General features: G+C 40.7%; 1 protein-coding gene across 2 annotated transcripts in view; it reads right to left on the reverse strand.

Moving 5' to 3' along the window:
* The window catches only part of LOC122802555 (NACHT, LRR and PYD domains-containing protein 3-like), an 826,460-nt gene that overhangs the window by 271,271 nt on the left and 527,543 nt on the right, over positions 1 to 27,646 (reverse strand). For both annotated transcript variants that reach the window (XM_044072217.1, XM_044072216.1), the window contains exon 11: positions 14,900 to 15,070. In XM_044072217.1, coding sequence (XP_043928152.1) covers positions 14,900 to 15,070 — 171 coding nt within the window. The remainder of the gene's footprint in view (positions 1 to 14,899; positions 15,071 to 27,646) is intronic.

Consider the following 27,646-nt stretch of genomic DNA (forward strand, 5'->3'; position numbering starts at 1 on the left):
GTGTCTCTATTGTGGGGCTGTATTCCCCAATTATTGGCTTTGCTCTGTATTTTTGTGCTAAGAGGTTGAGAGCTATGGTAAGAAGTGAGAACTGAATTCACTAAATGATATGATAGCCATTTAAGTTTGTCTTCCTGTCTTTCAAGAAACTGCTGATTTAGCTTAGTGGTATGTTTCTCTGACTGTAGTGCACAGGATTCTGGGTTCAAGACCTGGTAGTGAAATGCATGGTGGTAACATAATGCTTTATGCAAGCAACTTTCCGAAATTATAGAAGCAATGTTTAAAATATGTCCCTGGTTTTTGGCCTTTTGCCCCCCCCCCCCAATTGAAAATAAGTTCAAGAAGCTGTGCAACATGCCTATGGCTTACACTACTGTGATTCTGTATTGATATATTGTGTGTATAAGTAGACTGTTATCATGGAAATGTTCTGAATAGGGCAGTTTTGTCATTATTGGTGCATGCATTTTGCTTCATTGCCTACTGGAAAAATGTTCAAACAATAAATTTAAAATGCAATTGTGTGTGGAAGCAGACTGTTATCATGGAAATGTTCTGAATAGGGCAGTTTTGTCATTATTGGTGCATGCATTTTGCTACATTGCCTATTGGAAAAATGTTCAAACAATAAATTTAAAATGCAGTTGTCTGTGGAAGTAGACCTTTATGATGGAAATGTTCTGAATAGAGCAGTTTTGTCATTATTGGTTAATGCATTTTTGTTTCATTGCCTACTGGAAAAATGTTTAAACAATAAATTTAAAATGTGCTCTAACTTAAGTCTAACACGTGTGCTATATTATACAAGGAATATAATTTAATACAACCAGGAAGGTGAATCAATGAATGCATACACGTATGCATGGCCCTAAAAAATGTGTTTGAAAACAGTCCAGAGGAAAGTGTGAAAGGCTCAAAATCATGGGCAAATTTTAAGCTTTAGTCTTGTTACCAAAGTAATGGATGAAGGTAAAACAGCTCACGCCACATTACCTTGACCTGGCCAAGCCTTTTGACACAATCCCCTACTCAGGTGTAGTAGAAAAGATGAATAATGTAGGAGCAACACTTACATCACCAGCTGCATTGCCAACTTGGCTCGCAGGATGCAGGAGATCAAAACAGGGGAAGAGACCAGTCACCAATGGAGTCCCCCAGGGTTCAGTGCTGAGACTTTTTCTGTTTGGCATATACATCTCAAAAGTAAAAGGAAATACCAAAGAGCTTTGGCCAGCTAAGTTTGGGATGACTGCAAGCTAGGAGAAGTTATTGAATCCCCAAATGACTTAAACATCATGCAGGAAGGTTTGACCCAAATAATAACTGGTGTCAAAATCATGACAATGCCCTCTGAGAACGGATCCAATTGTTTGGCATTTGGAAACTTGTGTCTACAGTGACTTAGCTTTTGACCAGCATGTGCCCAGAATCATAAGAAAGCCTTTTTATATTGCACAGCATATAAACAAGTTGATTGTGACTAGATCTAGAGATGATGTTGTCCCCCTTTACATAGCTCTCATTATGTCAATCATTTTGTATAATGCCCACTTTGGCATGTATCTGTCCAGCCCCATGCAACAACTGGAATACCTTCAGAGATACCTTACTAAAAGGATACAAGTCCTAAACAATAGGTCTTGCATGAATCACCTCAGAGATTTATTACTATACTCAGCATCCTACAGAGTGCTTAGAGGTGATATGTCTGGCATACAAAGTATCCTCCAACATAATACAGATGGACCTACTGAACATCAGCAAGTCAAATGGCATCAGAAATACTCGTCCAGGTATCTAAACTGAATGTTGTAAAGAGATGGATATATATCACAGAAGCTACCACTGTTCCAGAACAGATTATCCATAAAAATAAAGCAAAGCTCATCCATCCATATTCAAATGCAACTTGGATCTAAGGATGGTTAATAGAAAATGTACTCCAGGATTTCCCCTCATGCCATTAATGGATAGAGGCAGGTCCTAAATGCTGCATCCCTTACATGGCCCCCTCAAATTTTCTATGGTATGATCACACTTGTTCTCACTAGGGCTAATATACAATTATCACCCATGGGGATAGCTAAGACCAATCAGAAAATGTTAATTCAAGCACCAAAATGGAATTGGGTAAGCTTAAAATTTCCTCCAAGTGAACCTATGTTGTGGTAGCAAATAGTTATAAAAAAATTACCCTTTTTAATTCACTAAGTGCCCCCGTCACCCTCCACCCCCCAGTCTTTAACAGCTTCCTGCACCTGTGAGGATTTTCCTGACATTTACTCAGTTGCCTGCTACAGCAAATGCAATGGTTTACAGTCAGCTTACAAAGCATCAAAGGGATCTCATTGTTGAAAGGTATCAGTCAGGAGAAGGGTACAAAAAAAGTTTCTCAGCATTGGATATACCATGGAACACAGTGAAGACAGTCATCAAAAAGTGGAGAAAATATGGGACAACAGTGACGTTACAAAGAACTAGACATACCTCCAAAATTGATGAAAAGACATGATGAAAACTGATCAGGGAGGCTGCCAGGAGACCTACAGCAACACTGAAGGAGCTGCAGGAATTTCTGGCAAGTACTGCCTGTGTACTACATGTGACAACAAACTCCAGCATTCTCCATATGTCTGGACTATGGGGTAGGATTGCAAGATGGCAGGCTTTTCTTACACAGAAAAACATCCAGGCCCAACTAAAATTTGCAAAACAATACATCAAGTCTCCCAAAAGCATGTGGGAAAATGTGTTATGGTCTGTTGAGACAAAGGTTGAACGTTTTGGCCACAATTCCAAAAGGTACGTTTGGCACAAAAACAACACTTCACATCACCAAAAGAACACCATCCCCATTGTGAAGCATGGTGGTGGCAGTATCATGCTTTTGGGTTGCTTTTCTTCAGCTGAAACTGTGTCTGTAGTCAAGGTGGAGGGAATTATGAACAGTTCCAAATACAAGTCACTTTTGACCCAAAACATTCAGGTGTCTGCTAGAAAGCTGAAGATGGAGAAGAATTTCAGCTTTCAACATGACAATGACTCCAAGCATACATCCAGATCAACAAAAGAATGGCTTCACCAGAAGAAAATTAAAGTTTTGGAATGGCCCAGCCAGAGCCCAGACATAGATCCAATAGAAAATCTGTGGGGTGATCTGAAGAGGGCTGTGCACAAGAGATGCCCTTGCAATCTGACAGATTTGGAGCGTTTTTACAAGGAAGAGTGGGCAAATATTGCCAAGTCAAGATGTACCATGCTGATAGACTTCTACCCAATAAGACTGAATGCTGTAATTAAATAAAAAGGTGCTTCAACAAAGTATTAGTTTAAGGGTGTGCACACTTATGCAACCAGCTTATTTTACGATCTGAAGTAGGAGATTCATTTGTCTGCAACCTGTGGGTTATGGATCCGATATCGGATCCGAACCGGCATGGTTTACCAGCTATGGATCCAAGCTCTCAGCTCCTCCCCTCACCCATAATGCCCTGCTCTACCCTCATGACCTCAGATCTCGTTTGCCGCGCATGGTGACCGGATTGTTTCTCAAGCTCTCAAGCTAAGTGCTAGTTTTCAGTCTTTAAATTGTAAAATTTAAGATTTTTTCTTAGTTATTTGTGTGAAAGTGTAGGTTTCCCCTTTGGTATATTTACTTTTTAGAGTATAATCTAAAAGTTATATCGCCCTGCTCGCTGTTCGCTTAGTGTGTGTGTGTTGGGCCTGTGAGTGATTTTGTGTTTCTTTAGTTACTTTTAGTTATAGTAACTACTGTTGTAACTTGGGATGTCTGAGCAACCCAAGTCTATTTTTTCTAAATGCTCCGAGTGTGGCCATAAGCTTTCCCCAGCTGATGGCCACACTCGGTGTGTTAGATGCCTGGGGTTGAACACCTCACATCTGGATGTTCCATTTGTGCAGGGTTCAACCCCAGGGCATTGAAGGAGTGGAGGTCCAAGCTTGTTTTGGCGGGCCTTTTACCGCCGGACTCGGCTCCGACCTCCGCTCCTTCAGGAGTAACCGTACCCACGGTTATTCCTTCTGCGGCTCCCCCTCCTCCTCCTGGGACTCAACCTCCCGTTTCTGGTTCGGAGGAGAGGGATGCTAAGAAAAGGGACCGGAGGGAGAAGCACCATAAGCGGCGGGCCGAGACCTCTGTTTCGGCCCCGCCAGCCAAGCGGGCTTCTCCCCCGGCTCCGTTGTTGGCTCCACTGTCGGCTCGGTCTCCTCCTCCTCGGCTCCGGTCTCCAGTGTGTTTTTTACCGGGACCTGAGGAGGAGGAGACCCGATCTCCGTCGAGGCTATCGAGGAGGCACTCCAGGCCTACCTCGGTAGCCTCGTCGAGATCTACGTATAGCCTTTCGGATGCTGATCTGGACAGGATGATGAGAAGGTTCATCCAGGCCCAGATGCAGATGGGAGTGCTCTTGCCTCACCCCCCTCTGGGGGGGAGCTCAACACCCTTTTTCAAACCGATTGCTCCTTCTCCGACCCGCTACCCAGGCTCGGAGCAGCTGGAGCCAAGCAGCTTCGGAGCCGGGGGTGGGTCGGCGCCGATAGTACTTTGTACTTCGGATCCGACCCTGCCCTCGAGTGCATCGGATCCGACCTCTCGGTGCCTGGATCCGAGCCTCGGATCCGGGGGGATCAGTGCTCCTTCAGCGCCGTCTGTGTCGGAGCGCACTGTCCCTTCGGATCCAAGCGCTTCGGCGCCGGCTCCGATCCACTCTTCGGATCCGAGGGGGAGCCGATTGTCGGATCCTTTGGTCGAGGTCGGCTCCCCTTCGGCATTTGATGTAGTGGAGAGGGCCCTGTTGAGGGTCTCCGGACCCCCGGCACTTGTTTCGGCTCCGTCCCGCGCTCCCTCTGCACTGGGTCAGGCTTCCACCATCCGGCCCTTGGGACAGCCCACTTCTGTGCCCCAAGTTGCTCCACTGGAACAGGTTGCTGCTTGCGAGGAATCCTCTGACAGCCCCCCAGAGGATGTTCCTCACAAGCATACGTGCAAAAGGAGGCACATTGACTCCCCCGAGTCTCTCACGGAAGACACGGACTTGGAGGAAGGGGAAGGCTCCCCACGGTCACCCCCCAAGGATGTCTCATTTGGGGACATCATGGAAATGCTCCGTATAGGGGGGGGTGGTCTGCCCCCAAGTCTTCCTCGGACGAGTCCGTGTTCTTGGAGGCATTTGAAGCGGGCCCGTCTACCTCTTGGGTGTCCCCTCCTGCCGACCCCCTGGTGGACCTCATTACCACCAGGGTGTGGAAGGAACCGGACACCGTGGAGCCAATCCCTAAGAGGCCCGATAGGATCCTCAGCCCACCGTCCGACCATGCCCATTGGAGTAAGGGGCCTCCGGTAGATGCCATGTTGACGGCGGCCACCAAGAGGGAACTTGCTCAGGAGAGTCCCTCAGTCCATCCCCCGAGCAAGGAGTCTCGGATGATGGACCGCTTGGGGAAGCGGATGTTTAGTTCAGCGACCTTCTCGGTAAGGGCGCTGAACTACCTGGCACACGTCATTAGGATGCAGCGAGATCTCATTAAAGAATACGCTGCATCTCCCCCAGAGTCCATGTCGGAGGAGGACAAGATGCTGCACTCCACCCGCATGGCCACTCTTAGATCAGTTACTAATACCTCTATGCGGCTACTCTCCCATGCTACGGAAGGCGCCGCTAGAGCCGCAGGGGCAAGCCTAGTCACTAGACATCAGGCCTGGCTCCGTCACTGCGATTTTTCTGAGCCCTTCAAAGCGTCGTTTGCGAACGCCCCCTTTTGATGGTTCTGCCCTCTTTGGCAAAACCGTTCGCGACACTTTGACCCAGAGCGAGAAGGACGGGAAGATGCTGTCTGCCGTCGGAATCCGCTTCTCTGCACCCCAGAGGCCCTACTCTAGGAACCAAAAGGGTCAGAAGAAGATGTGGTTCCGGAAGTCGCAGCAATCCCAGCCTGCTCCGGACAACCAGTCCTTCCGTGGCAGAGGAGGACAGGGAGGACGCCGCCCTAGAGGCAGAGGGGCTCCCAGGAACTTCGGGTCCAGAGAACCTTTCTCTGAACGGCCCGCGCAGCAACCCTGAGGGGTTGCCCGGCTGCTCCACTCTGGAGGCAGTCGGGGGACATTTTTCGGGGCACCTAGCGGCATGGGAGTCCATAACATCAGACCGCTGGGTTCTCCAAATCATATCCAGAGGATACCGCATCCCTTTTCTTCACTTACCAAAGTTGAAGTCCCTCCCAGACGTTCCACCCGGTCAACGGGAGGCTGCTTTGGCAGAAATTGGCCATCTGCTAAAGAAAAGAGCCATCCAGCCCGTCCCCCCAGACCAGATCGGATCAGGGTTCTACTCCAGGTTCTTTTTAGTGCCAAAAAAGACGGGGGAACTAAGACCAATTCTAGACCTTTCTGTCTTGAACCTGGCAGTCCCCAAGGAAAAATTCCGAATGGTCACTCTGCAGTCTATTCTCCCCCTTCTGGGAGGAAATCACTGGATGTGCTCTATAGACCTCAAAGATGCGTACTACCACATTCTGATGGACAGGCGCTCCAGGAGGTTCCTCCGCTTCTGGCTGGGAGCCAGTCACTACCAGTTCCGGGTCCTTCCCTTTGGTCTCACCACAGCCCCCAGGGTGTTCACCAAAGTATTAGCAGTGGTAGCGGCCCACCTGAGGCTTCAGGGGTACAGGTCTTCCCTACCTGGACGACTGGCTTCTTACCGCCCAACAAGGCATCTACTACTATTGGCGAGACTCCTTTCTCCATCTTGCTCCCTTTCTGGGCATTACAATAAATACGAAGAAATCCAACCTGGCGCCCACACAGCTCTTAGATTTCATAGGGGCCAGGTTAGACACAAGGAGTTTAAAAGCCTTCCTCACTGCGGACAGAGTTCAAAATCTGCAGCTCCAGGTGCGGGCCATTCTCCACTCAAGTTCTGTTCCAGCGGAGTTGGTCCTGAGGGCTCTAGGGTCCATGGCGTCTGCTACAGCACTTCTTCCTCTTGCCAGGCTCAATATGCGCATCCTCCAGTGGACTCTCTTAGTACAATGGTCATACCTTGCTCTCCCTATGCATCACCCCATTGCGATCAGCAAGGCTTGCAAGCGGTCCCTCCTGTGGTGGATTCACTCCCCGGATCTCCACGGAGGCCGCCCGTTTTGTGCTTCTCCCCCTCTCGCCACGATGACCACAGACGCCTCCCGCCTCGGGTGGGGGGGGGGGCATTTTGCGGGCCGGACCGTCCAAGGCACGTGGAACGATTCAGAGACCTTTCTGCATATCAACGTTCTAGAGATGAGAGCAGTGCTCTTAGCGTTGCTAGCACTTCAGGACTTTCTTCCCTTGGGAACAATTGCGATTCAATCGGACAACATGTCGGTTGTCTGGTACATCAACAAGCAAGGGGGAACAAGGTCTTACCCCCTTTGTCGAGAAGCCATGAGAGTTTGGGAATGGGCAATCTCCACCAACCGCTTTCTAATAGCAACGCACATTCCGGGTCGGTCCAACATCCTGGCGGACAAGCTCAGTCGCACCATTCTGACCCCTTACGAGTGGTCTCTCAATTTTCAAGTAGCGGAACGCATATTCGCATGGTGGGGAACTCCTTCATGCGATCTTTTGCCTCTCCCTCAAACACCAAGTGCAACAGTTTTTCGCTCTGATACCCTCCAAGAGGTTCTCCAAGAGACGCTCTGGTGCATGCTTAGCCACCCGGTCTTCTGTACGCTTATCCACCCTTGCCTCTGATGCTCCAAGTTCTTCAGAAAGCCTCTCGGGTGGGTTGCAGAATGATTCTCATTGCTCTGTTTTGGCCTCGACAGATCTGGTTCCCCTTTCTAAGGTCTCACTTGGTGAATCCTCCTTGGATTCTAGATCCCATTCCGGATCTGATATCCCACCCATCCTGCATATCTCCTCCGAACCTGGACAACCTGAAGCTGACCGCTTGGCTGCTCCAGTTCCACTCTTGATCAAGACTCCTGGTATTTTGTCCCCTGTTAAGGCTATCCTGGTGGCAGCTCATAAACCATCCACTAGGAAAGTCTACCGCAGCAAGTGGAAGCGGTTTTCTTTGTGGGCGGAGTGGCAAGGCCTGAATCCCTTCACGGTTCCTCTCCCTTTAGTGCTTGACTTTCTAACCTCTCTTTTTAACGATGGTGCCAGCAGTTCCACAGTCAAAGTACAACTGGCGGCAATTTCTCATTATCACATTGGTCATGACTCTAGTCCACTTATGTCAGCCAAGTTGTGTAAAATTTTCCTTAAAGGTACTTTCCTTCTCAGGCTGCCTGTGAAACAAGCGGTTCCCCCTTGGGACCTCGCCTTATTCCTCCAGGCCTTGACCCCCTTCAAACCAGCGGCTACGGTGGATCTCAAATTCTTGTCTTTCAAGACAGCCTTTTTAGTAGCCATTACATCGGCCAAGAGAGTTTCAGAGCTCCAAGCATTATCAGCTAAACCTCCTTACTTGGTATTTCATCCGGACCGTGTTTACCTCAGGACCAACCCGTCCTTTCTTCCTAAAGTAGCTTCTGAAGCAAACATTAATCAATCCATTAACCTCCCTGTTTTCTTTCCTAAATATGAAAACAAAGGTGAATACAAGCTTCACTCCTTAGATGTTCACAGGCAACTTAGATTTTATCTAAACAGAACGGCTGGTCATAGGCAATCCGACCAGTTGTTTATTTCCTTTGCTAAATTTAATTTGGGCAAGCCAATTTCTAAAGTTTCTCTGTCTCGCTGGATTTCACAGTGTATCTTATTGGCTTATCAAGCTTCAGGAAGGCCCGCACGGAGGGTGTACACGCCCATTCAACCCGGTCAGTATCTACCTCGGCAGCCTTTAAGGCTAGGATTCCTCTAGATGATATTTGTGCAGCAGCCACGTGGGCTTCATCTCATACTTTTATTTCCCACTATAAGTTGGATCTTGCATCTAGGGTAGAGCATCATTTGGCTCTGGGTGCTCCAGAATATCCTTCCATGATGGCGCCCAAGATTCAGGTAGCTGGGGACTCTGTCCCACAGGTTGCAGACAAATGAATCTCCTACTTCAGATTTAGAAGTTATGTACTCACCATAACGTTCCATCTGAGTAGGTGTATTCATTTGTCTGCAACCATCCCGCCCTCCTATCCCCCTGGCCTTTCAGTTTCCTGCATATTATGTGTTACCCTTTTCAGGGTGTTCTTGCTGTTGGCAAACTCGATCTGAGGTCATGAGGGTAGAGCAGGGCATTATGGGTGAGGGGAGGAGCTGAGAGCTTGGATCCATAGCTGGTAAACCATGCCGGTTCGGATCCGATATCGGATCCATAACCCACAGGTTGCAGACAAATGAATACACCTACTCAGATGGAATGTTATGGTGAGTACATAACTTCTAATTTTTTATTTTTTATATTTTTCCCCTAACAGATTTGTTTGTTTTTCAGTTGAATTGTAAAGGTTATACTTCACATTAAAGGTGGGAAAAGTTTTGAAATGATTTATTGTTGTCTCATTGTTTATATCACAAAAACCTGGCATTTTTAACAGGGGTGTGTACACTTTTTATATCCACTGTATATAGTTACATATGCATATATAAAGGTTTATTTTTTTCTGACTGACATATTTGATGAAATGAAACAAAATGACTGAAACAGTATTTTTAAATGTAAAAAAATGCATTTCTATTAAAACTACTTATAGGACACATTCTGTGTTTTGCAGAGGCAAGCTCCTCTCTAAAGCCCAACACCCCTTATTTGAATCTAGCAGTGCTACAATAACACAGCAGTGAAGAAGGCACATATACATTGAAAGTCCATCTCACTGCAACACAGCTCAGTGGAGCCATAACTGGGACATAGCAAAGAAGGTGGCTGCCCTGGGTACAAGCTGTTAGGGGCAACGATCAACAGCTGATGATTGGGCACTAACTGAATACCAGCACTGATTTAAGATGCCAAGGGAGAATATTGTGGAGCCTTAAATGAAATATTTAGTACCTTAGTGTGTTGCTAACTGTAAACAGGGGCTCTTTGCTACAATCTAGAGAGTTGCACAGGTTTTTATTTTTTTTTTTGGTCCTCAAAGTTGAGTTGACAGGGTGCCACTCTGGGGACTGCCCAGTGTGCCAGATCATGCAGTTACAGCTCTGCAGCTTAATGCAGACATTCCATTACTGACCGTCACTTTAGCATAAAAAATAGAGAGCTACTGTTTGCTAAAACTGGTAATTTGATGCAAAAGGCAAGCACAACGTTCCTTTGACTGATCAAAGTGAATACAATGGGATAATATATATAGCTTTGCAGATGTTTTTAATGTTTTGTTTCCTTTAGAATGAAACTCCAAAATGTCCACCCAAAATTACAAAAAAATCTGTTTAAAATTAATGCATTTTCAATGAAGCAACATGTTACAGATAATATATGTATAGGAATATAATATTCCTTAAACTCTGTGACTGATATGCTGTGTACGGTACACTGAGACAATTATCAAAACATACATCACTTTTACATGATTATTTAAGCATGCTTCTCATCTCCAAGACTATCATCTCCCTGCTCCTCAAACACTCCCTGGATTATCCGTGAACTCAACATCATGTATAGTCGGGTCTACTTCATTTCACTGAAAGCTCATGTGACTGAAACTCATTTGACTGAGCACACTTGACGGAAATCTCACTTCACTGAAAACTCATTTGACTGAAACTCATTTTGTTGAAAGGTATATGCCCTTTTCCTCATTGTAGTGTGATCCTGGAGTTAGTATATATAGTAGGGGGGTGTAGGGGCACAGCCCCCACATTGGTGGTGTGTTGGGTGTAGCCCCCTATTTTATACATTTTAAACCATATACATGGATACTTATAACTCCAATGAATAACTCTTTTTAGAAGACAATATATACCCAAAGTATGTGGGGGACTATGCCCCCACATCTCCCAATTTGGGCGGGGGACTGTGCTCCCCACCCCCCTACTTATATACTACTCCAGGATCACACTACAATGAGGAAAAGGGCATATATCTTTTAACAAAATGAATTTCAGTCAAATGAGTTTTCAGTGAAGTGAGCTTTCAGTCAAGTGTGCTCAGTCAAATGAGTTTCAGTGAAATGAGCTTTCAGTGAAATGAAGCAGACCCGTATAGTCCAATCTAATTGTGGCACAGATTAGATGCATTGTGCTTCTGGGGTTCAGAACTGAACAAATCAACAAACTATAGCACCTATTATAATTTTAATAACAGGCAAACAGGGTATACACCAAATTTTTTTCCAAGTGGAAAGCTTTGAAAAAGTAAGGGAAATCTGCATTGAAGTCATTTAAGCAGTGGAAGGCATTATACTTTTAAAGCAGGACAATTTCCAGTCACTGGAGCTGTAATGAATTTCTCAAGAGACAAGGGGTCATTACAAATCACTTGTGTGTACACACATGTGTGCAAAACTTCAATATCCCACAGGTAGTGCACATGTGCATGCACGTTTGCACACACACATGCACGCACACACACACACACACACACACACACACACACACACACACACACACACACACACACACACAACACACACAAGCACGCATGCACACACGTGTGCTTGAATGGAAATCCATCTGCAGCGTCCCACTGGAAAAGAAAATGATGCTTTACCTCAAAGAAGAAGATTAAGCAGTATGCTAGAGGCTATAATACTGTTCAGCCTAATTAAATTTTGGGTATGTAATGTGGCAGGGAGCATTGCTGTGCCCAACACTAGCTTATTTACTGACTGCCTTAGCAGTAACATAATTTCTCAGACTAAACTACTGTTACTATAATAAATGGCTTTCTGATTTGTTTTAGTGTTGTAATCATATATGTTTACTTAGTCTAATCAGGTTTTGACAGCAACTTAATCAATCCTACAACAGGTGTATAATTGTCTAAGGTATTGGGATTGCTAAAATGAATGGTTACACAGCATGTTTTTAGTAATTTTATTTTTACTGATGATAATTTCACTCTGATTTTTAATTCTTTACTTTGAATGTTTCATTTGATATATGAAAGATGTATGTATTATGCCATATATTTTCATTCGCTTTCCATGGGGTTGAAGAGCATTCCTTTGTTTTATCTAGTTTATTAAAGTACCATTATTGTTTAAATATGTTTACATTTGAGCATGTTATTTCTTCCTTGACGTAACTTTCTTAAAAGGATTAACAAAAAAGAGAGAGGTGCATTATGTTGTCATATGTTGCATGAAAATAGCCATAGGCTTTAACAGTTAATATTTCTGAATGTTTCAGTAAACTATCTAATTGTCTAAATGGTTTGCTACTGAATGCTCAGAAGGCTGAGTTTTGCATTCACTGAAATCTTTCCCTGAAAGTCGGCATGTTGAATACTGGCAAGCCCCAAAACTATTTTGAATACTCAGACTCCCTATTGTTCTAGACCTAGCATCAAGGGCTAACATGGATGTGGAAGGGGTGCAAGTTTGGACAGTTGGTAATGTCAGTATTCAACATTCTGACACTTGGAATGCAAGGTTGGCACAGCTCGACTCAGTTTTCTAAGCATCAAGCATAAGATTGTTAACTGTGTAAATATTAGTGTTTCAAATTGTTATTACTGCTTATGTAGTACTATGCCCTCTTTATTTATCTGTGTATTCCCAGTTTCAGGATACAGAATGCCTATGATTAAATGGTTTTCAGGTGTCATATGAATCTGCAATTTCACTTACCTATATAGCCAACAGCTACATACACTAACATCCTCCAAAGGTTACTTCAGACTAAAGATATAATATCTAGAGTTTAAGGCATACTGAAAGCACCCATGATTGGTAAATCAGAGGGACGATCATCAATAAACAGCTGCAAGGCACAATATTGAATTCACTTGTTTTGTTTGTCCTGTAAATCTTTACTTTCAGGATCTTGCAAAAAAGCATACCCCTGTTAATACTGGACATTACAACATTGGAAGACGCACAACACAGTGCATTATGGGACTGAGTTACTCATTCTGAATGGTATAAACAGTTATATATTTTCATTTTCCTGTTTAGAATATTAAAAATACAGTGTGACATTTGGGAAGAGTGTTGTATGTAGCTAGCCAAGTACAACCTCACTATGAATCTCTGTGATGCAACTTTTTAATTTGTTATGCAACTTCCTCTCAGTGACGTGAAACGCAATACTGCAAGTCCTGACACTTCATACAAAAAGTGTAACTCAGACTAAAAACAGAGAATTCCAAAACTTGCTTTTAAACCTTCTGAACATTCTTGTCGGGGACACCTTCCTGCAACCCTCCCACACTAAACATGTAAGGCTGAGCTTGGTAGAGAGATTGTGCAAACATGTCATTCTTTTTTAAGTGCATTATTAGTCATTAGTTAATGTGCATCTGCCTCACAAAAGAAATGGAAGTGTATTCTGAAGGAACAAGTCTTAAAAGAGGTAGTAGAAGGTGACATAAGCTTAAAATTTGCTGCAGTTAGTAAACTGTTTTGTACAGGATGGAGCTAAGCATCCCAAAATGTAACCAAATACATTTGCAAGAACACTTAATCATGAAGAATGAAGGTGTCAACTGAGTCTACTGGTAACAAAAAGAAATGGTTCATGCTGAATAACAGGGTTGTGTTTGACTGGTAACAAAAAAGACCAGATGATGGAACTGTTCATGCTAATTGTTACGAAAATTAGCTGACAGCTGTGAATGATAAAAGATGAGATTGATTTATAAATACTATAAGTAATTCCATGAATTAGTGTATTAGTAACAGTAGACTCTGTGTACAAATGCTGTATTGGAAAATGGTTATGTTTCTGTTATCCCATTATAGCTTGGTAATTTTCAGTCATTGGAACAGCACCCATAGTAAGAGTTTGAATGTCTCAAGAGACTTGGAATATAGCCTTGTGCGCATAGATAAAAAGGTTAAAAGAAAGATGAAGTGTGGTATTTTTCAAGGTATGTAACATCTGAGCCTCCTGACATCATCTGGTTTAGAAAATTCCTGTATACCCCATGCAAAGTTTCAGAATAAAGTCCTGAATATTTTCTTGCAAAGGGTCACAGAACCATGATTTGTGAGTGTGCTCAATAACTCCAACATAAGAATACCATGCAGAAAGAGAAATATTCTGAATTAGTACAAACAGGGACAGAGTATATTCTGTTTATGTTTATACTGTTAGCATAATAACAGTTATGATCTTTAGAATTTTAATGGGCATCCAGGTATAGCTAACTACCTGAAGTGTGTCTAGTTCAAGGCTGGATGCCAGGGTACTATCACTTATTATCAAGCATACACATTGTGATAAGAAAAACATAAATACTTTTGCTGACATTTTTGAAATCATATTCTAATCACATGGTACTTAATAGCCTCTCTTGAAGTCTGCATAGCATGCACTTTCGCCAGATTTCTAATTCTTCAAAATTTTTCCCTGCTACAAATCTACTGTGTTCCAAGGGTAGGGAGGACAGTAATGGGTTCTCATTGTTGTTGACAATGTATCAGGATATGTTGCTGGTGTGAAAAGAATGAACAGTTTCCTACAGCAAATGGAGCCCCCTTACACACATGAGTGCACACATGCACACACAAACACACTTACACCACAAAAAACAAACAAAAAAATGAAAGTTGAAATTCTGAGCCAAAGACAAATTTGGCATATTTCTCAGACCTGTATTTTATTTACCAAGCCCTTATTTGCATACTGTCTGATGGTATTCAATAAGCCACTTAATTTAAAAATTGACAGCTTTAGTCTGGAAATATGCTTTGTAACACATATAATTTATCACACTATAAAAGAAAACGAAATACAATCCAAACACAATAAGCCACAGTAAAAATAATTTGACTTCCAACTTACCTCACTTTTTTCAGTCTGCAGCTTGCACTTTGAAGTCCAGTTGAGAGTATGTTTACTCCTTCATCTTTAAGGTTATTACCCTCAAGATCTAATTTAACCAATGACTGATTTACAGAAAGTGCAGCACTCAGATCTGCACAGCAGTTACTGGTAAGGTTATTCCAACTGAGTCTAGAAAATTAAAACAGAAAAGGTGTTTTGTAATATAACACAAGAGTTGTGACAACAAAAATAAGCTCAGTGTTTCAAAAGTCAATATATCTATTACAATTTAAAGGAAATTATTAGCTTCTCGTTTTACTCCAAACAGCTCAATTACATATTGAATGGGCTGATAATCTTTAGCATTAAAATCAACTAGCATTATTATATTATGAGTAAATGATTTCAGTATTATTACCAGTGTCATTACATTTTTATTAGTAAATAGGTAGGCATAAGAAAAATATGCAAAATACTCTTGATCATGAGTAAAAGGTCAAATGCAACTTTTTCCAAAGAGGTACTGTTATACAATGACACTAATGTAATATTCAAAACCATGCATGCTAAATGGACAGACCAGTCCAAGTTCTCAGTGTAAATTAAATATTCCTCACAGGATAGCAAAACTAATCAAAATACAGAAGCACCAAAAATATTTGAAGAGATATTCAGGCAAAGATATCTGGATATGAAAAAGTTTACAGTACAAAAAAAATCAAAGTGGGGCAGTAGAAAAAAGGATTAGTAGTGGAAAAGTTAAAGAAATAGAAACTGATGTTATGGATTACCTGTAAAGTGAAGGACTTAGTATAGAAAATCCAACTATGTTAACATCACAGCATGATGGAACAGTGAATCCCCAAATTGAGGAAATAGGTACAATGGGAAGTATCTGATCAGTTGCCTTGGCTGCCTGTGAAATACCACTACTCTTATCATTTTTTCACTTACCTGGTGAGGCGGGAGGCTCGCCCCACCATATTTTATTAAAGGATTTATGTTTTATAGCTGACCTTTCTGTTGCTTTGGTTCACTTTATGTTTTTCTGGGATACAGTTTGGAAAATCCTTGGTTCTAGATGATTGTCACTGTTGAAGTGACACCTCAACCCCATTGACAAAAATGGGAAAAAGGGGATGTGGATGGATGAATGGATCTATGAAGATGCTGTGGAACATAACAAAGATGCTGAATGGATAAAAGAAGTAAAAGAAACAGAAAGAAATTCAAATGTACATGATATGGAATGGGATGAAGTAATGGCCAGAGAAATTGAAACTAAATTAAGAAAAACTCCTAACTGGAAAACTGCAGTTCCCGATACAGTATTTAACTTCTGGCTGAGGGTATTAATATAATTACACAAAGATTTAGCAATGAGTAAGAACTACTTATATGTTCACCCCAAACAGACACCAACCTGGTTAATAACAGGAAAAATGATACCTCCTTAAGGGTGAACATCCAAGCTATTCTAAAAACAATAGACCAATAACTTTCTTTACGATAATGTATAAACTATATACTGGAACTGATGCCAACAGAATTTATAGTCATTTAGAAGAAAACTCAATCATGGCAATAGAAGAAAAAAGTAAAAAAATAAATTTATATGGAACAAAGGTCATTTGTTGTTAAATAAAGTCATAACGGAGAATTATAAAAAGGGGAAAAAACAGCTTTTGACAGCATTCCACATTCACATATAAAGTAGTGCTTACAGCTGTATAAGATGCACCCTACATTGATCAGTTATATTACCTTAACAATGAAACAGTGGCAAACCACTTTGTAGCTAAGTCATGATAAAGGACAAATTATTATTCCAGGGATGAAAATTCTGAGGGGGATATTCCAGGGTGACTCCCTGTCACTGCTGCTCTTTTTGCTTGCCCTTAACCAATTAAGCTGTCTACATAACAGATTCAGTCATTTTTAAAGTTTGGCTCCCAGACAATAACAAAGTGTAAAGACTTCTCATCTTCTTTTTGTGGATGAGATAAAACTATAGTTTGTCAGATGAGGAGCTGAAAGAACAACTGGAAATAGTCAAAACTTTCTCATATGACATAAGAATGCCAGTTGGTCTTGATAAATGTGCAAAAGCAACACTTCAAGCAGGAAAGCTGCAGCACAAATCAATCTGGGACACAAATGTGATATAAAATAACTTTAGCAGGAGGGAGTATATAAATAATTGGGAACTGATAAAGTATCAACAATAAAACATGGACAAATGTGAACAAAACTCAATAAAGAAAAATTTTGAAGACTAAAATTAATACTGAAAACAAATTGTTATTTCTATTTTGACTTACAGTTTTGGGTTGATTAACTGGCTTCAAAAGGTATTGGATCAGTTGGACAGGAAAACAAAAAATGCTTCTTGCTTGTCAAATGATATTTAAAAATCAGTGTATACCAAGATTATATATCCCTCATTCTGAAGGAGGTATGGGCCTCCTTGAAGTTGATTACATGTCTAAATCTGCAATCACAGGACTATATACATATCTATTGACCTCATCAGACCCAAACATATTGAAAGTTTTGAAGCATGAAGAGAATAAATCTAAGATGACTTTCCTGCTTAGGTTAGCAGAAACACGTCTGTACTCGTACAAGGTTGCTAAGACCTGGAACTCTTTACCTGTATCCATTAGGTCAGTACCCTTCCCCCCATATTTCAAGACCACTCTGAAATACTTCCTAGCTAAAATCTGGCTCTGTTCTTACTCAAAAACAGGATAAACTATATTCCTAAATGTGAACAAGTGGCTTTTCATTCCTTCTACCTCCTTACATATTGCATATTGCAAATTCTGTTTGTATTAGACTAATTTACCATTAATTTTTCTGCAAACTGTTTAGAATTTGTATAAATATTAAATGATTGTTATATAACTTGCATCAATTCTTAATCCAGTGTTTTTATATTATGTCTAATTAGTTATAATTATTTCAACTATAGATGTTTTTCTTTTATTCTTTGAGGATTGTAAAATTATTGTTCTTAAAATGTTTTGTAATAATTGGGAGCTTTTCTCCACGGGCCTTCACTGAAAATGGGCTTTTACCCAGTTAGACTTTCCTGGTAATCAAATGTCAATAAATAAATAAATCTACATTTAATTAGAGAATTATGTCATTGCATGTGACAATCATAGTGATATTACATTGTCCTGTGTACACCTATGCATTTGTTGCACAACCTGTGATGCACAGGACCATCACTTTCAAACATTGTTTTTTAAAAATATTCAAATGTCCAGTTTCACAATGGTAGTGTCATTTGTGTCCTGTGGTGCTTTCAACTAATACAGGGTGCTTTAGCTTGTACAACTAGATAGGTAGGGGGTTCAATGCCAAACACAGAAGATGTGTGTGTCTGTGTGTGTGTGTGTGTGTGTGTGTGTGTGTGTGTGTGTGTGTGTGTGTGTGTGTGTGTGTGCATGTGTGTGTGTGTGTGTGTACGTCTGTGTCTGCAAGACTATGTGTGACAATTGTTGCTGTATCCAATTCCCTGAAAAGTATACATTTAACTGCCACAGCTCTCTTAGCCCAATTGTTATAGAAACATCATGTATGAGACACAATGATGAGGTCATCCTGACAAAAGTACACTGTCTACCTTTAAGAGTCAGACTTCTCCTGTGGTGCTTGTGACTTATATAGTAATCTCCAGAGTATATGACTAGATAAATTGGAGGTTTGATGTCCAGTGTGGAAGACGTGTGTGTGTTTGTGTGTGTGTGTGTGTGTGTGTGTGTGTGTGTGTGTGTGTGTGTGTGTGTGTGTGTGTGTGTATGTGTATGTGTGTGTGTCAGTGTGTGTGTGTGTGTGTGTGTAAAATGCTTGATGTGGAATCCACCACCCCTGAAGAGAATGCATTTAAATGTGCACACAGCCCCCTTATACCAATTTTTACAGAAACTTCCACTATGAAACACACTGATGAGGTCATTCTGAAAAAATGCACTCTCTACCTCCAAAAGTCAGACTTTTCCTGTGATGCTTGCAATTAGTACAGTACTGTCTCAATTGTGTAACTAGATAGGTAGGAGGTTCAATACCCAACGAGGAGAGCATGTGCTCAATCAACCTCTACTCTGGATAAATGTTTTAAACTGATAAATGACTCCACCACCTCCTAAGCCCAACTTTCACATCCCCAACTTCTTTGCAACACAAGTCTACAACTATGCATCCTATTTGTACTCTAATGAGTACAATTTTCTATACATTACTATACATACTTAAAGCAAACATTGATTTTAGGCACTACTGTGTCCACAAATGTGTAAATTAATGCTTTAAATAATAGTGTCATGGTTTGAAAAATATCAATTTTAATGTTTTTAGAGGGAAAGCGTTGCATACATCTGTTAAGTGGTGTGAGGAGAAAATATTTCCATTGTTCAAATGGCAGGAGTTTTGTGTGACATCAATAAGAACACACAATTACAACATTATATTATCGCCTATACCCCTGGTTCAACACACTGATGAGGTCATTCTTTCACAAGTGAACTGTCGCTATTTGAAAGTGCTTGCATGTCTTACACTATTCTCTAGAATGTTTACCTAGATGGGTAGGATGTTCTACTGCAGCAATGCTTAACTTCTACAAGTGTGACTGCCAATGAATTCTTGATTATTTTACATGCATTTGCAGTGGCAGCTTTTACAACCCCTGATAACTTTAAAATGAATGTAAACAGATACAGCAGTACACTGATGATGTCATTGCTTCACAGATGCTGTATGTCTCACTTGTACTCAATATTCTTCTATGGCACTGGCGATTGCTAATGTATTGTATAGATGGTGTACATGGATAGGTAGGTGTTTTGATTCCATCACTGCTTCAATAGTGTGACAGTTATTACTGTCATATACCACTGGCCACCTCAAAACCAATTTTTTGTATACTTCTGAGTAAGAGATTGTATTACAGTGGCACTATGTGACACAAGCAAATCCTATTATCTCCAGGGAAAATAAATATTTGGCCACACAATGATTATGTACTGCTAACATGCCTGCAGTATGTCACATCTGGAGAGTGAATTCTCCTGTGTTGCGTGGCTTTGATAGTGCACTTTGTACATTGTGCAACTACATATGTAGGATGTTTGAGGCCAGCTGTGAGTGTGTCTTTCACACTCATACTGTGTATACTATTCTGTAAAGACATATATGTGTAGCTACAAAGAGTACTTCAAACACTTTTTAGCATAAACATCCATTGGTTCATTTGCTCATTGGTAGGTACTAGGCTATCAGCCCAAGGGCCTATGTAAGCCTAGCCAACAAGGTTCCTTGGCTTACGCCACCCAAGAAAGTTATTTTCCTGTGCCACTGTTGAGCAGAGACACAGAAGTGATCCCTGGGGTGTATTTCCTATTTCCCATCCACTCATCAAGATTTTTCTTGTAGAGTGCTAATGAAGAACTTTACTTGACATAGATGGGTAGCCTGTTCCAGAGTATGGGAAGTCTCTGGGAGAGGAATCTATCCCTCCAGCATGTCCTGTTTATTGTGGTGACAAGGTTTAGGTCCCTAGAGCGTGTAGCTCAGAGGGATTTCTTTAGGTGTAGCATGTCCAACAGCTCTGGGTTTGACATAGCTTTATATGTTAGGCAGAGATCACCTCGGAGTAGGCGATATGCTACAGAGTAAAGCTGGAGTTTTTTGAGATGGTCAGTGTAGGGCATTTGTTTGAGGCCAGTAATCCTCTTTGTGAGGTACTTCTGTGGCCTTTCCAGCTGCTGTGGATGTCTTGTGAGGTACATTCCAAAAGGGGCATTATACTCTATAATGGGTCTAATGAGTGTTGAGTAGAGGGGAACAATGACCTCTTTTTTCCTGGATGAGAACACTTTTATGATGAAGTGTGCCACATAGAAGGACTTCCTGACTACTGTGGCGATGTGACTATCAAAAGAGAGACTACTGTCCACATGGGTCCCAAGGTCTCTTAACACACATTCGGTGTTAAGTAGATTGCTGCCTATGTGGTAGTTCATGGGTACAGAGTTTTTACCAAAGGGGATGACACTGCACTTTTTGGCATTGAGCTTGAGGCCATGGCTCTAACACCAGGCATCTGTCTCAGCGAGACCCTTCTGTAGGATGTCCACATCATTTGGGGACTTGACTATGGCTCCTAGTTTGCAGTCATCTGCGAATTTTGTTAGCCAGAGGCCTTCTGTGTTAGCCTGTACTTCAGAGAAGTAGATACCAAACAGGAGAGGTCCCAGGATGGAACCCTGTGGTACTCCACTTGTCACTGATTTGAGATCAGATTTGGAGTCTGCAACTTTTAAAGTGTGGGTTCTGTCAGTGAGCCAGTTGGCAACCCATCTTGTGACGTAGGGATTTATACCTAGTTTAGTGAGTTTAGCTATAATTCCAGAATGGGGGACATTGTCAAAAGCCTTGGTGAGGTCAAGATAGGCTGTGTGAACCTCCTTACACTCATCTACGGCTTTGGTGACTGCCTCAAAGAAGTCAATCAGGTTCAGGAGGCATGATCTGCCTTTCACAAACCCGAACTGGGTTTGGGTAATAAACAGTGGTGCTGTTATATATTTAATTGTGCATCGTCTCAGGTGTACCTCAACATGATGATGTGGTGCTTGTGATTCAGGTAATGATGTTTAGCTTATGATCTTGGGTAGTTTCTTCAAATCCATCCATTACTGCTCAGACTACATTGTGTCAATGTTATTGTGACTGTACATATCAATAACTCTATTGCCAAGCACATTTGCTTTGCACACATGTAGATGTTGATCCCTCTTACTAAAACCAGTGACAGTTTGTCACATAGCAATGCTTTTATTTAGAGTAATGATGACATGTGATTACATTTTCCATACATAACATATGTAGGAAGTGTTATCCTCTGGCATGAGAGAATGAGACAACATGCTGTATGCTGTTGACATACTACAGTAATTACAGGTGCACGTATCCCTTGCAGCAACAACATTATGTAATGCCTTCACATAATGATATATCTCACAATTGTAGTGACATTTCTATCATGGTGCAGTCATCCTTGTGAAATATCATGTGTTTCCTGCTGTCAAATGCTCATTTGTTCATCATTCACATTCAGTGTCTGTTAGCATTGTTGTGCCTTATACTGTAATGCATAAAAGGCATCCACCACAGTTATAATGTGTCCATTTACATTGTGAGAGTCCTCCTCCATTCCTTTCATCTCAGAGATTGTTTACTACACATACATGTGATGTAATAAGTTAGCCGAGGTGGATTATCATAGGTTCATAGGTTGGTACTAGGCTATCGGCCCTAGGGCCTATACAAGCCTAGCCATAGCAATTCCCTGGCTATTACTAATCATAATCACTTGTTAAGACTTCCGCTGTGGTGCTTGTGGTTTAGCCAGATGACATTAGTCAGTAGAGTCACATGGCTTGCTGTTCAATTCCTGACAGGGGCAACATTATATAAATGTACCAACTTTACATAAACATCATTGTGTCTAGTTATTCATATCTATTTTTATGTGGGCAATGATATATCATCACAGGTTGTGTTTGCATGACAGTGGAATGCTTATTCGGAGCACATCATGCTATGAGTGTTACTGTGGCATGTGCATTGAATACTGGCTTGTATAGCATACCTACAGAGATAAACTGTGGTTCAGTTCTGGGACAGTGTGTGTCTTACATGCTGGAAACAGCTTCCTTGTCAAAGAAGCAGTCATATTAGTAAAATATAATTGTTGTTGAAAGAAAATAACTTATAGCAACCATATCTGCTAAAGTAATGGTTAATATTATTTATATGATTTATCATTTCAATTCATTATGCAATTTCAATGATGGCGTGTTTTATGCTACTATATCTGTTTAAAAAATTAAAATAATGAATATTTGTGAACCCTAATTATAATACATATGTGTTTCAGTTCCCTTTACATTCCAGTTTTTATTAACAAATAAAAATGAAATGAAAATATTCACCTGTTTTTTTTTTTATTTTACCATTTTAGTGAGGAAGCACTGTTCTAGCTGTTCAAGCCCCCCAAAATACTTAATGGGGTGAATAAGCACCTCATAGTGTAGAGTACTTGAACTGGAAGGAGGGAAAGGTACACTAAAGTGATAAACAGTTTTATACTGTAAACAAAGCCTGCTGCTTTACTTGTAAAAATGTTAAAATAAGAGAGAAGTTGTCAGAATAAAGTTAGACCATGAAATATAAATAATTCAGTGTTCTCTGAATCAGAAAAAGTAGAATTACAACAGCAAATTAAATGTGATATATACTTCATCAACAACTTCCATATGATATAAGGAGTTAGTAAAGTTTAATACATTGACTGCCTTACATAAATATATTTTGCTTAATGACATATTCCATTAAGATAGAAGTAATAACTTTTGAACTTGGGGTAAATTGCATTTTTTTTCACTGTAAAATACTGAATAAAGATAATTTAGAATAATATTAAAATTCAAAACTAGCAATGTTGCTAGACATAACTCTCCTTATATTCAGAGTAGGAAACATGTAAGTAAGCAGTTTGCCTTTATGGTGAGCCTTACCAGAGGATGATTTAAATAACAAAAAAGAAGATGAAGCATATATTGATGCTTATTATAATATAAAACAAAGAAAAATAGTAATGCACATATGCTATTTATATTTACAGACTACTGGTGACATTAGTTACTTTAAATACTAGTGACACATTGGTTCTCATAAATTGTAAGTAATTAGAAGATATTTTTGTTTTGTGTTTTTTAATCAAGAAGACCATTATTTTACATATAGGTAGTTTATAAAAATTAGGCAGTCAGAGTGATGTGTGTATTATATGATTGCATCATAAATGGTAGAACATAGCAATGTGAGAAACAAAAATGAGTGACCAGAAAAGAGCGAGAACACAAATGTTTGACACACAAAATGAGAAATTCACAAAACATTGACATCTTCTCTTCCACTATCAGTAAACAACAGCTACGGCATCCAGACAAAAGTATCAACTGAATAGTGGCACTGTTAGAGAATGTTTTTTTAATAATGTCACTTGTAGGGTTAGGGTTAGGGGTGTAGGTAGGGTTAGGGTTAGCACACAGGAGTAAGGAGGGCAGGGAGCTTCAGATCCCTGCACCATCTTACTCCTGTGTGCTAACTCTACTTCTGCCCCTCCCCTAACTCTAACCCTATACATTATTTTATTAAAACCTCTTTCCCTACCAATTTCACCAATCAAGACAAAAGGGCACAGAAAACCAACAGCACCAGTCAGGCATAATTATAAATCTACCCCCTTACTTAACCTTAACCCTAACTATAACACGTGAACACACACACATACAGACTGGTTGCTATAATGTAGGCTTGCCCGGGTTCAAAACTATTACCTTTTCAGTCAACCATTGCTTTTCTTGCCTATGAAGCCGCGGTGGTGCAGTGATAGTATTGTTGCCTCACAGCAAGAGGTTCTCCCGTTCGATTCTCGGCTGGAGCGCCTTCTGTATGAAGTCTGCGTGTCCTCCCCGCGGTTGAGTGGCGTTCGAAAGACATGCGTAAAATGGGCGTGCCTTTGCTAAAGGTTGGGCGTCAAGCTGGCACCTCGGCACCCATAAAAAAATCTACTGCCAATCATTAGCGGACCAGAGTTCTGCTGTGGTGACCCCTAACTGCGAAAAGCCAAAAGAACAACATTGCTTTTCTTGCCTACTTCTACATACCTACACTGCATAAAGCTTGAATTCATCCAATGCGATTCTCACAAATGCACATTCACTCAGTTATTTTGTCTCTCTTTTACAGTCACTCATTTCTGTTTCTCACATATTTATTTATTTATTTATTGGCATCTGTTGTCCACTGGGCCAGAGAGAGTCCATGTTCAGTGGAGGCCTGGGGAGAAATGAATCACAATAAACAGGCAAGCATTAATCAATTAGTTACAAGTAATGCAATGCAACTTAATTTACAAAGTGAGACAAAAAATAAGTAAAAAACGCTGACATTTTACAAAATTCTGCCAAAAGAAACAATTAGGTTATTTTGAGATACATTTGCAGGGCGATGTTAATTTGGAATTAATAGACATTAAAAGAAGAACAGTATGATAGACTTACTCACAAGTTTCTTTTGTAGAAAATACTGTAGGAAGTATGATAAATGAAAGGAAAATACAATATGTTCAGGAAATAGAGGAAATCGGGATTTAAAGGGAGGGGGCTTGGTGCAAGAGCAGATCCAAGATGAAGAGAGGTATTCGCTTAAAGAAATTTTGAACGAAGTGAAGATTTGGTTAGCTCTGATTATTAAGGTAAGAGAGTTCCAGACTCTGGCCACAGTACAAGATTATAGAAGTTGACTGGCTGTTATGTTAGGTTTAAGCACAACTAAAAGTTGTTTATTTTCAGAATTGTGGGATCCTTTGGGTAGATAGTTAAATAATGAACTAAAGGGCAGAGAAGGCCAAAGGTTTGTGGATTATTTTATGCGCAGTTGTAAGCTGGAGGTAGATGAGGCAGTGTGAGAGCTCGAGCCAATTGAGGGAAAGCACAGCTATACAATGGTGGGAATAATATTTAGTGTTTGTAGCAAATTTGGAGATTTTGTTATAGCACATTTCGAGCTTAGTTTTTAGGGAAGTTTATAAGTTAGTAAGTATTGGGGCACCATATACAAGAGAGGGAGACTAACTAGATGATAGCAAGGATTTGTTTTGTAGAAGAGTTAAAAACGTATTTGTGCGGATAGAGAATGCCATGTTTCTGATATGTTTTATTAATATTATGTTGTATGCACAGGTCAAATTTTAGATGTTTATCTATTATTACTCACAGGAGTTTAGTGTAAGGAACAACTTCAACTATTGTGTTATTTTGTAATTGTGTGGTAAAGTGGGCTTTGTTTAAAATAGTTTTTGGTGGTAAAAATGAGTAGCCTGGTTTTGTGTGGATTAAGTATCGATTGTTGCTGAGCCAGGTCTGAATGGAGGTAAAGCATCTTGAGTAATATGTTGTAGATGGGCCATGGTATCTGAAAAACAAATAATTGTTGAGTCGTTCACATATTGTATGAGAGAGCCCTCGATGAAGGAAACCTGAAAATTATTAATAAAGATGTTAAGTAGAAGGGGGCCTAGTACAGAGCCTTGGGGAACAGCAGTGTAGATAAAGGGAGAAAGAGTTCTGCCATTTGACTGCTTGTTGTCTGTTTGATAGGTAACTAGAGAACCATTTAAGAGAGGAAGTAGAGACCAATTTTGGAAAGTTGATTTAGAAGTAAGGGGTGAGAGACTATCAAAAGCTTTTGATAAGTTGAGAAAGAGGAAAGAAACAATTTTATGAGAGTCTTGAGCTTTACTAACGGTATCCATGAAGGATATCAAGGCAGTCATAGTACTATGGCTAGTCTAAAACCATGCTGTGTTGGTGAATATGAACACATCTTTCAAGGAGCTTGGAGAGAGGGGACAGGATGGCTCTAGAATGGTAGATGGAAATATCTGTAGAGTTGCCAACATTCTGAAGAGTTAGAATAAATAACTTTTTCCAAAGTTTTGGGACATAGAATTCATAGGTTGACCTATTAATAAGTGTACTATTAGGGTAAGCAATGGCTTTGGCTGCTTAATTTAAATATTTTTTGGGTAGGTTGTCAGCCACAGTGAAGCAGGGTTTGAGTTTGAGAAGTAGTCTTTTTATGGCAATAGTTGGTACAGGCTTAAGGATGAAGATGGGAGAGGAAAGGGTAGCTGTATGAGGTAGACTGAAGGAAGGTGTAGTGGAAGAACGGTGAATGGGAGAAGATTGTCTTGCTGGTATATTATGATTAGGACTATTTAACAGTGAGGAACAATCGAGTTGGGGAAGTTAGTGGTGAGGTTAGATATACTATTGATAAACTGAGAGTTGAAGAGACTGGCAGTTTGTGAGGGAGTCTTATCAAGATATAGACATGGATTACTTTTGGTTCCAGGGCTGAGAAGTGAAGTAATGGATGACCAAAATTTTCTAGGATGCTGCTTATGATTTGTTTGAAGTTTTAGTTAGTCTTCTTTTTTGTCACTGGTTACTTGCTTTTTTACCTGGTTGCAGAGCTGCTTAAATTTCAACAGATCTGGGAGGGTTTTACTTTTTAGCCATTGTTTCCAAGCTTTGTCCCTAGATAGCTTTAGTTCTTTTGTTGGCTTAGTCAGCCATGGGGCATGGTTGGTTTGATTCATTTTAATCAGAGAAGTGCAAGGAATGCTGTATTAAAATAATTCACAGCTTCATCTAGAGATGGTGTTTTAGGATACTCCAGTTCATATTCTTTTTAGTAAATTGATAAATGCCTGTGGTTTGAAGTTAGTCAGATTTTGGATTTATCTGTAATGATGTTCTTTACAAAAGGAAGGAATTGTTTTATGACTGTAGGCTGTGGAGATCTTGCTTGGTTCAGTAACTAAGACCCAGTCTAGAAGGGAGCCCTCTTTATTGATCTTGTTAAGTCTAGTTGGAGTGGTGATAAGCTGGGTGAAGTTGAATAGGTTAATTAATGCTTGAGGACTGGAATTTGGATGTTTAGCCAATTAATATTGACATCTCCCAGTAAGATGGTTTAATTTTTGAATGTATTAGTGATCTAGGAGGGGGATCTCTTTCAGAATAGATATATTATGGCCCAGGGGTGTACATAAAACTGTGATACATAGTCTTTTAGTTTTGTTTATCACTATATAATCCAATGTAACTACTGTCTGTT

The sequence above is a fragment of the Protopterus annectens genome, chromosome 5.part0, assembly GCF_019279795.1.
Source record: "Protopterus annectens isolate FY-2018-M chromosome 5.part0, PAN1.0, whole genome shotgun sequence".
NCBI lineage: Eukaryota > Metazoa > Chordata > Ceratodontiformes > Protopteridae > Protopterus > Protopterus annectens.